The sequence below is a fragment of the Sturnira hondurensis genome, unplaced genomic scaffold (genome assembly GCF_014824575.4).
Source record: "Sturnira hondurensis isolate 20B ecotype Veracruz unplaced genomic scaffold, ASM1482457v3 Scaffold0018292, whole genome shotgun sequence".
Lineage (NCBI taxonomy): Eukaryota > Metazoa > Chordata > Mammalia > Chiroptera > Phyllostomidae > Sturnira > Sturnira hondurensis.
In genome coordinates, this window is record NW_028090923.1 from 993,317 (window position 1) to 1,005,000 (window position 11,684).

The window sequence follows — 11,684 nt, forward strand, 5'->3', positions numbered from 1 at the left end:
TTCTCGCACCTAATTCTCTGAATTTTAAGGCTCCTTCTGGATCTAAGTATCTTGTGGTATCTGTTGTGACTTTCAGACAAAGAAGAGAATAGAGTACTAATTAGGTAGACATTAATTTCAGAAAACCTTTTAAGGATATTTTCAAAAATACTTAGTGCTGAAGCATTTGAAAAAAACCAAACAAAACAAAACCCCTGCTCTGAAGGTGGGACAGGGACCTCCCTTTTGTTATGGTAAAAAGACTTAATGAAAAGGGAAGAAGGGTTTATAGGAACAAGTATAAAGGACCCATGGACAAAAACTAAGAAGGGTGGAAATGGGAGGGAGGTGGGGAGCACTGGGGTGGGGGGGTGGGGGGGGTGAGATGGGATGGAAGTAAAAGACAGAAAACTGTACTTGAACAACAATTAAAATAAATAAATATTTTAAAAAGACTTAATTGGGTCCCACAGTGACTGAGACTGTTTGCTTTTTTGGAGAACTTGTCACTTTTACCAAATCATACCCTGTTCCTTGAACCTTTGATTAGTCATGTGTACATTCAGAACTGATTTCAGTGCTTGTTGACAAGTCTTGCACAACATCATCAAAGGTTTATCATCCTCTAGGGACTGAGAACACTTACAGCATGCAGGAAGAGATTTCTGTGATCTACTCTAAAACAAAAAGAGGTATTAATGATTAACTCATAATATTCATCAATTTTTAAAAATAAGTCTTCATATACTGTATCCTCTCTCTCTCACACACACACATGTACACACACACTTATACAGAATTTGCTCCAGGGTTTGAGCAAAATAAGTGTAAGTAGGTCTCTCTGGATGAATACTGAAAACATCACTAGAATACTGGCATTCTGCTTTTTTAATCACCTAACACATGGGACCTGATAGATCCTCATTCTTCAACACCCACTGACAAAGAATCATATTGTTCACTTTTTGGAAAAGCATTAGCATACAAAAAAGGAATATTAATTACAATGTACTTCTGTATCAATGGCTTTCCAATAAGTTATCAAGTTCTATAAGAAGGAATAAAATGACCTAGTACATGCTACAAGAACTTATAAGTAAATATTATAGCTGAGAATCTCTTTTGAAACACATACCTAAATAAATGTTGATAAAATTAAGCAGCTTGGAAGACAGTTTTGCATTTATGACTTAAAGATGTTAATTTATCTCTGTGTTAAGAATGAATACTCTAAAAACTAAATAATTCTTCATAAAACCCATTTTAATTCTCTTAAAGAATTAAGAGAGACAAAGAATGCTTTTCTCTAGAGAAAAAGGTTATTTATTAATTCCTCTTGGATCTATTTTTAAGGAATTTGGTTAGGAGACAAGGGAGTAACTTCCTGGGGAATACTCAACATGGAAAACTTGGTACAACAGTTCCATCTAAATGTCATTTTTAATTACTTAACCTGCTAATAAAATTATAATAAACCCCCCAAAACAATAAAGCAAAACTTGCTTTTAGCCAAATTATTTCTCAAAAGACATTGTGCACCCTCTGTAAAAAAGTCGTGATAGTAAAAAATAGCAAACAGGAGAGTCTGCTGCCCTCTAAAGTACTGTGCAATAACAATTTACCCAATAAAATAACTTCTGAAAGTACATTCTGGTTTTCGTATGAGCCCTATTTTGGCGCGTTAATCTTATTTCAGAGAATGACACTACTCAGTTGGTGTAAAAACTGGGGATCATTTCTCCTCCCTCAGGTTTGAGGGCACCTTCTCTGACCCTGAGTGCCAAGGTGCTGACTGCATGTGGAGTTTAAGGGAGAGGCCTTATACACGGACTCACTTTCAGAGGTTATGACCACTAGACTTGCTACCTGATTTCCTACAATTGAACAGTGAATGATTTTAAGCTCTTGGGACATCTGCTAGTGTTGTTCTCAGGCCTGCCAAATGAACAGTAGTAAAGATTTAAAGTCTTTGAAAGACACTGAACATTATAATTATCACAATGTCCTTGCATGCTTTACACACTCCAGCTATACGTTTGGGAGCTTCTCTCCTGCGAACAGTCCTGCCGATTTTGACTCATTTCAAAAATCAGACTGTTCTTACTTCCCAATAAAAAAGAAAACAAAAAAAACCTCATTCATGAATGTGGCCAATTGCAGCGATGGTGATGGTAGGTGGTTTTTGCAGGATTGGGCAGCCAGACTTCAGAAAGCACGATTTCCACAAGCATCTCGAGGTTAAGTCAATGTAAGTAGTTAGAACAAGATTTGGGGCTCTTCATTGGAATCATTAGCAAAATTTTGAGAAAAGAGAAGACAGTATATTAGAAACATATGGTGGAAAGAAAAATCCTGGAACCTGGTACCTAAATGGACCCAAGGTAGAAGTGAAAGATAAAAATTAAATAATAATAATAGTAATAATAATAAACCAAATTTTTTTAAAAAAATTCTATAATAATTAGCAAGTGACTAGAACTTCCTCAAATAGTTATAAGGATGCCAGGAAAAGGGAAGAGGACATGTGGGTGCCGGACAGAGAACAGGCTGTGCTTGGCTGTTCTGTGTAGTAAGTTAAATGCTTAGGGAGGCACATTCCCCTTTTCAGGTCAGCAGGGTACCATTTAGTACATTACTGCTCAAGTACTCTGCTGACCTGAATGAATTAATGCAGCTTCTAATGGTGCTTAACTTGCCAGCACTGAGATCCAAGGCACCAGAAGTGATAAATATTCTATTAGTCCTTTCTATTTAATAAACCAAACACCCAAAAACTGCCAGTGAAAGGTAGTTCCTTTAAAGTTAAAGAACCGAGTTGTGACAGGAATATTCAGGTGACAATTTTAATCAGCAGTTTCCCTCCCAGCTTGTAGATGGCCCAACGTGTCTAAGCTCATCATTCCGGTTGACTGCATGCAGTCAAATATGCAGTCCTGTGTGGCCAGCTCTTAGGTTACATGCCATCTGCAATATCTTTAAGGGAATCTGCTAACTTGGAGGAATAAATATGGGCTCCCAAATGACTAAGCCCTAGACAAAATGTTTGCCTCTGTGCCTCCCATCCTTTCTCTTCCTTTCCCATTCCCTAGTCTTCCTTTCCTCAAGTATGTTAAAAAGTGTTTTCATTAGCAGAACTGCAGAATGTAGGCCAGGGCAGAGTTGAGAAGAGAGCACAGTTAGGACTCCAGCGCTGGCTCCTACTATCTGTGAGGACTGGAGCAAGGCATTTTGCTCTGAATCTCAGTCTTCATATGTTGAAATGGGAATAACAACATCTAGCTGTTCAGAATGGCAAAAGAGATAATGCACATAAAGTGTTTAGCTTATTATGATTATAGTTCCTACAGATTTTCTCTTCAAAAAGTAGCATCATTTAAAAATGTGATAAATGGATAAGTCAATTATCAATAGGGCTTCACTTTTCACAGACTATGTGGCATCAAAAGAAGCAATACTATGGGCAAGTTCTTGCTAATATTTCAAACATCACATATAGGCAGTCAACAGCCAACTCTAGCTATCAATGAGGCTCTTCTAGACAAGAATACATAATCACAGCCTAAAAAATCAATATTTTAAAACTTTAAAAGTTTTCCTCCCAAACCATAGTTAAGCAATACAGTCAAACTTGTCAATAAGTTATTTCTTTCTGCCTCAGCCCTGTATTCCACTAATTTTACAAGCAGGTATCCAGGTACAAAGAATTCTTCAGCCTTAACCTTCCTCTGTACCACTCCTTAAAAATTGCTTAAAAGGGAAATATAACCCTAAAATTCATTCCTTCAGCAACATGGAGAGCAAAGTATATATTCTATGCTTTCTAATATTTCCAATAAAAGAAAGGTTTTAGGAAAATCTGAATCAGTAATTTTTGAGAGTATGTCTCAGTACATTTTTATATTTACACATCCACATTTAATATTCTAAGTCTTATAGTCAAGACAATGAAAGTAGAATTCCTTAAAATAAAAAAAATCTAAAACATTAGTAAAAACTTGCAAAACCAGATAAAGTAAAATGTTGCCACACACAATATTTGTTCCTTGGGATAATACCAGAAGAGGTTGTTATAATAATTATTCTCGAAGCAGAACCCTCACTGACAGTATCATCAACTGAATTTACAAGATTCTCTAAGAAACATTTGGTTCTACAAGGGGGGTGACTGAAGTTATAATCTGATACATTCTACATTTTTGATCGAGTGGTTTTCTTCCTTGTTTTCTACTCAATGCATTAGAAGCATCACCCTCATGCATAAAAAACAATGTTCATGTGTCAACTAGTAGAGAAGCTCTATCCTGTCTTCACAGTCTCACCATAACGCCTGTCTGAAACTGATCAATAAAGTCTCGCCATGCTGGTGGGCAGTGAGAGTAAGCCGAGATGTACAAGCAACCCAGGATAGAGCAGTCACACTCAGGCTTTTGGCAGACCAACCACTGGTGAAAAAAGCATAGAAGTTTTGATGCCTAGTATATGGATTCAGCCTTTGCCACAACCAATGTCCCTGCCACATTGGAAGAACCAAGTGAGTTAGGGCCTTGGAGGAGATGGCTCGTGTACTACCACATTAATGGGACACAACATCCATACACAGACACTTTAAAACTTGGCATATAGTAAGTGCTCAATAAATGCTTTCATATTTATTAGAACTAAAACTTGGGACATTCTGCAAAGAGAACTTTTACCCTTATGCCTATATCCATTGCCACATTCCACTAGGCTACAGAATCTGTGAAGACAGTTCCTCATGGGTGAGAGGGGGCTGTGCCTCTGTTGTTGTTCTTCTTTTGAATAAATCATATCATCATAAGCCTTCATGCAATACACTGATAATTTGGGGGAAAGTGCCTTTTGAGGCTTGAATTATCTGAATAATGAACAAATCTCCACATCTAATTGAACTCAGCCTGAGCATGGGCTCCGACGCAAAACAAACTTGGGAAAGCATTTCCAGTAGAACGCGGGCAGGCCAGATGTTCTGGAAGCAGAGTGCGGTCATTATGCACATGCCAGCTCCTCCTCACTCCACCCCAGGCCAAGACCCTTTCAGCAGCACAAGGCCTGGCTAACATATGACTCTGGCTGCATCACCACGTGGCATCCCAGGACCCACTGCAACACTGCAGCAATTTTCTACAAACTCCACTGACAGGGACAACTAGTCTGAAGAACCACACAGGGAGGGTGCGTTCATTATGAGATAACACCTTGGTCCACATTACCTAACTGACCTTGGGGTGGGTGAACCATAGGCAATTTACTACTTTTGGTGAAACCATACCTCCACTTCATAGGCTATAGAATGAGCACAAGTTAGAAACATAATACAAACTGTAAAGTACAAGGTGACATGGCTGTGAAGTATGGTGAATGGTGGTGCCGATTTTTCATTGCATTTCAGAAGTATGAAGTGGTGTATGTGTGTATGAGTGGGTGTGTGTGTGTTTCTCTCTGCCTGTGTGTGTTTGAAAGGACAGAAAAGCTCATAGGGTGGAGCATTGTCCTTTCTAAGGCCCATCCTGACATAGTCACTGCACCCGCACACCCAGGGATTCATCCAGAGGAAGCAGCTCCTTTTAAACAAAATGTACCCTGGGAGAGACCAGAAAGTAATCTAAACCTTTGGATGAACTACTTGACTTTTATGAAAAGGCTTCTTTCCCCTTAATTACAGGAATGCTAGTTTTCTTGAGGGATTAGATGTCTAATCTTGCAACATAGAGTACTTCCATGGAGAAGAGGTCTAGGTGGGATAAAGCAGTAAGGATTTCAGAAAACCAGAGAAGAGCACACTACTGTGAGCCTGACAGTAGCACTTCAGTTAAGGAAAAACACATCAGAAATGCAATAGGAGGCTTCCAGTGACACATTACACTCTCTCTAGATTTTTGTCTGGGTTTGTTAACAATTTCTCTGTCCTGAGATGGATGTAAAAAGTTGCTAATGCCTCGTCTAACGCAATCTTTCCAGAAATTGCTATCTGTCTATCATCTATCTATCTATCTATCATCTATCAGATACTTGGATATATGAAATGTAGGATCATTTTTTTCCTAGTGAAATACAAAGAGGGGTTTGGCTTATAATGTGATATATTCCTTGTCATGTGAATGCAATGAGAAAGTCCATATTTGTGCCAGAGTCATTGTGTTAGAACACATGGCTGTGCTTCAGCAAATGTCAAGCTTAAAAACAGAAGTAAACGTATTAGATAGCGCTGGCCAATTACATTGTGATCTCAAAACACCCATGATTTATTAGTTGCTATTAGCTAATCAGCTCCTCTGTATTTGATCTGTGTATTTATCCGTCCTAAGTATTATGCAAGCATGTATTGTTCTACTATGGAAACTCTGCCTCGGCTCTTTACATGAGAATACAATAAAATAACTTGAATTGTGGTTGCTTTTTAAAATAAATCCTGCAACTGGAATTGAATTTCACACTGCATTTCAACTTTCAAAGGAATATATATCTGAAACTAATATAAAAGTGCACAATTTTCCATATTCAAGTTAACATTTAGCAAAAGGAAAAAATAACTTCTGTTTATCTCTGAAAACAGCTTTCTTCATCTAAACAAATGATGAGAATAAGACTGAGAAAAACCTGTTTTGGTTTCTTAGACACACACATATTCCAATTTCCTTTTGCACAATGACTTTTATGCAAATGTTTCCCACACAATCTGCTGACCTCTTTTGCCATCACGCTAGGACAATGACAATCCCATAATTGCAACGGTACCTATCTGGGATATTTGGTTTTAAATTGCAAAGTTGGACTCAGGCCTATTGAAACAAAAAATACTTGTGATTCTTTGTTAATTCCAAACTGATCAGGTTATTATTTCCTACTAGAAAAAAATGGCAAAAATGTAGGTAAGGCTAATTATTCCATTTTTTATTCCCTCAACGCATACTTTTGCCAACGTGGCTCCTTGCAGTCTCCTCTTTGACCCACCCCCACAAATGAATTTCAGTTTTTATCCCAGATTCTCTCATCCATAACATGGATAATGAGAAAACTCCAAAACTATTCCTTGGGGGAATGTTACACTAAAAGTTACCTAGGAGCCAATCCCACATGTGTTCCTCTGCTCACCAAGGAGACAAGAGAGTCATCAACTGCTCTCAGAGAATTAGAGGCCCAAATAAGACAACAGCATTATGGAACTCAGATTATTGTGCTTCACTTCTGGCAGATGAAGGAAGAAAAAGAGCTAGGACAACTCAGCTATTGACTTTGAACCATTAAAGCTGGGAACACTTCCCTTAAAATACAGATTGTATCCTAAGAGCAGTGGATGTGCAGGTGTTGAAAGTCCTGCAGGGGAAGGTCAGTGTCCCATCAGCCAAGGAAAGCCTTGGGCATTCCAAGCCAAGAGCAAGCAAAACTGTAAATCAGAAATATCACCCAAGTCTTACACTCTTGCTTTGAATGTGTACTGCAAAGTGGTTTTTCATTATATGTTTTTACTGAACGTTTTTCAAAAGAGTTGGGGATCATTTAAAGGGGAGACCAAACTGCAATGCATTTTAAAGGTGTTTCTTGAAAATATTTTCCAGTTTATTCATTAGTCCATTGTTCTTCCTGCAAATATTTATTGAAGACTCATTATATAAATTCCAACTGATGAAAATTTGTAGAGGATGCAAAGGCATGAAATAAGAAGAAGGTAATCAAATCTGAAAAAGTAGTTAGCTGGGAAACCCTGGTTTTGCATTAGATACAGATATGGATATGGATATAAGCACACACCCATCTTACCCTGCAATGCTGACTGGAGCTGTCTGTGCATTTAGTATTAACCTCGTTATACACTTGCAGACCTTAAAAGGGAAGATTAAGGGTAAGCTGTAGTTTCATTTCATTGTTTTAATGTCCCATATCAACTTTGCTTTATCATGAAAATTTCTGGGGGGAAATCAAAAAAGCACTTCAAAAAATTTTGTTTGAAGAGCTGAGTAAGATTTTCTTAAGAAAATTCCTTTTGAAAAAAAAAATCTCAGGAAAACAGTACTGCCAAGAAACGAATACAGCCTTGCTTGTTTTTGTGGCCATCATTAGCAATAGACATAAAGGTCTTCTCTTTTTCTGAGTCCATATGGAAAGATCATCAACGCATTGTGCCTCTGGGTTCTTTGCCAAAATAGCATAACCCACAAGCCTTCTACCTTAAACATAAAAGGAAAGGTGTTGTTCTGGTCAAATAAAGAAATAATTTTTACTAGCATACGTCTAATGTTGAGGCTGCCTAAATCCTGCCAAATACATTAAAACGACATCTGTAAAACAGATTTTCATTAAATTGATCAGTTTAAAGTTAAGCAGCTAGGCAGATGATGCTTTTAAGCTCACCCTTAGCCTTTAACCTTTAACCTTCTTAAAACTGGAAGGAGGACACATACTTCTTTTAGGTAATACAGCAAAAGGTAGTCTATTCAAATGAAACTGATGCATGACCACATTTGAAGTGTGAATCAATAAATTGTCAATAACAAGAAAAGCAGAATTCTCACAGCTCTGCATTTGTCTTATTTGTCTTATAACTGCTACTTGTCACTTTCCCTTAAAGACTGAATAATTCCCAATAAAAACAATGTAAATTAAGCTCTTAATGAAAATAAATTTTAGGTAGGAGCGTATGGTCTAATCATTAACTCAGAAATTATTTTAAGCCTAATTTTAATATTTTTGCCAAATTACAAACCATCATTTTTTCCAGGCCCCAGCCAATTTGTTAGGTTCTCATTTAAAAGCAATTAATGTTGCCTGTGAAGCAATTTTATTTTGCTCACACAAGCCGACCAAGGTTGTTAAATCCTCATTACCGCACCATTTTTTATAATTCAGTTTCAAAACGGTATCCCCAACACGCTACTTCTCCAGAGGACTGTTATAGTTACTAATAGAAATAAAAAGTGCTCTTTGAAGGATAATGTAGTTTAATTGCCCAATACCAAGTTGCCAGGCTCAACTATTTCTTTGTTCAATCTTCTTTTAATTCAAGGTAGGTTTGTTCAAACTTTGTTTTTGTTTGTTTTCTGACTACATTATGGAGGGAACTTGGGTGTTTAAGAGATAACCAAATAAAGAACAGTTGGGAAAACATTTTTTGTATGACATAACATTTTTAAGGTAAGAAGATGTATATATATCCTTGGCTTTGGGAATCTAAAGTTTTTTTCTGCTTTAAACCCCCCTTTATAAACAAGGCTTTATCTCATTGGCTTGTTATCCATTCAAAGTCAGCATCCAACTCTCTCTGCAAAGGAACTTCCAGACTAACTCTGGCACCCAGCAAATTGCTCTGTAGACAGTGAGGGTGGTCAATCCATATTCGTGGAATGAATGGATAAACTTAATACACACATGGACACACATGTCTAAATAATTACCAAACAATTAGATTAAATAAGCTTTCCCGAGAAAATAAACAGTAACACCCTATCTGTCTTGAGCTTCCCACATGAGATTACTAAAGCAGTAAATTTTGTACCTTCAAATTTTCTCTTCACAACATGTTAAAGCGTTAGAGGATCTGCTCAGCCCATGAATAGTCTTTCTAGCTCCCAGAATTGAGATCTATTTATTACTTACACAAACTTGATGTTTGGGTTTTTTTCTCCTAGGAATTCTAAAATGTTTTAAAATCCTAGGAGAAATTTTTAGAATTTTTAGGTCAGGTATCAGGAAAAGAAGGTGATAATTGAACAGCTGTCAACTGTTGTAGTGAAACCTATGAATTGTAATACAATTAATTCATTAGATTATATTCTCAATTCCACGAATTTAAAAGCTTTCCATCTCACATTAAGGCCTGAACTCCCCTCAAACTATGTAACCCAAATCTAATGCTTTCATTATTGATCCACAAAGCACCAACATCATAGGGACAATGTTACAAATTCTCCCACCGCATCTTCAGAATTTTATGCTCAGTATGTCAATCTAGAATTTGAACTTCAATAAACAACCTAAATAAACTGTACCAGCCCAGCCCAAATAAATTGTTCCTGCATGTGCTCTGGACAGCCACAATCTGCTCTTCTTGTCATGTGTTTACAGTTTGAAATAGTATTATAAAAGGCCATAGGTGTTATAATCACTGGTTGACTCCTGAAAGTATAGTTATCAATGATTTCTAGTATAAATCAATAGATAACACTTGCAAAATAGATTTTATAATCATATTTAGAGCTTGTTACAATGACGAATGGTTTGCAATACTTTCTGAATTTTAATGTCCAATAGACAAAGGAAGTTTTTAATAAGTTACCAAGTTATTCATCATAGAAATGAATCTGTTACATGGGTACATGAACCAAGACAATCAAGCCAGACCAGTAAACCAACTGCCAAAAATAAATTAACCAGTAATCAGGGTTTAGGAAAAGTCAAGACAAGTTGTATAATCAAGGTGTTCATCACTTGCATGTATTCATTACTCCTGTATGCTTTTTTTTCAGCAGCAGAGATAAAAGTATATTTGTCATTGAATGAACGTTTTTATCCTTGCCACACCCATTGGGAGATAAAAACATTACTATCTTGGAAATGTCATGCAAAATAACAACTAAGCTAAGATTTTCAACTGATGCTAAGTATTCGCTTAATACTGCTAGGAACTCAAAAAAAAAGAGAGAGAGAGAGAGAAAATGCACACATGGAGTTTGGATTGTCCTTCTTTGTCACCAAATGAAAGATGATGTATTCACGAGGTAGCGCTATTTTTGTCTCCTGCTCCCTATAACCATTCATATTTAGCCATGAGCAGTATATTACACTAAAAAAAATCAGTCAATATCAGAGGTCTAAAAGTATTGTTTTACATATGATAATACTCAGGAAAGTTAATTTATTTGGGGGAAACCAGCAGCAATCAATGCCACTGAGATAGGGGTAAAAGAGATAAATGGCCATTCTTTCAAATTATACTGTTCCCTAGACTTCAACATAATGTGTAGTAATGTTTAGCAGACACTGTGTACCTTGCCCTTGTATTTTTTTTTTCACTTGCAGATTTGTGCTCCAAGCTCTGAAATAGTTAATTCCCTTCCTGTCTTTGTGCCAAGAGAGAGGGATATCACTCTTACCTTGTAAAGCTTCAGGGCAGCCTCGTGCCTGTGATTGGTGGTATGCAAGCGTAACTTATCCACACTGTTGGTGTAGTAGTCACAGGCATTACACTTCAGGTGGACAGGGTTGCCAATGGCAATGCATTTCAGCCTCCACTCGTTGCTTTTGCCCCCTTCCTTAATGTGAGCCACCAGCTGGTACTTCTGCATGTGTTTGTCAGTCTTGCAGTGGAGCTGGAAGTTGGCTTTGAGCTGAGTGTTGTAGTTACAGAGCTTGCACTGGTAGATATCTCCAATTACAGCTCTCCACTCCTCTTCGGGGAGAGCGCGTTCGCTGCTCACATGCACACTCAGGGCCTCCAGGCTGTCAGAGGTGAATTTGTTGCACACAGCACACTGGAATAGCTTCAGTGCTGGGTCACTGATATAAGGTGACAGCTCTCCTGCAGTAAGGAGGGACAGGTCATCACCCATTAGCTGACCACTGGCAAGCCGGATTTCAGGCGGCAGCTCATTATTTACTACAGGAAGAAAAAATTAAAAGGAAAAATAGACACTAGAAAACACAGCACACACAAAGGGATCTGTAAAATAAAGTCTTGACCAGAAAGGTGC

At 37.5% G+C, this 11,684-nt stretch overlaps 1 protein-coding gene across 2 annotated transcripts in view; it reads right to left on the reverse strand.

Annotated features, from left to right (window-relative positions):
• The window catches only part of ZFHX4 (zinc finger homeobox 4), a 180,902-nt gene that overhangs the window by 142,841 nt on the left and 26,377 nt on the right, over positions 1–11,684 (reverse strand). The window contains exon 3 of one of the 2 annotated variants that reach the window (XM_037068940.1): positions 11,088–11,512. In XM_037068940.1, coding sequence (XP_036924835.1) covers positions 11,088–11,512 — 425 coding nt within the window. Of the gene's footprint in view, positions 1–11,087; positions 11,591–11,684 lie in introns of both variants that reach the window. The other variant, XM_037068939.1, reaches the window with a different exon arrangement.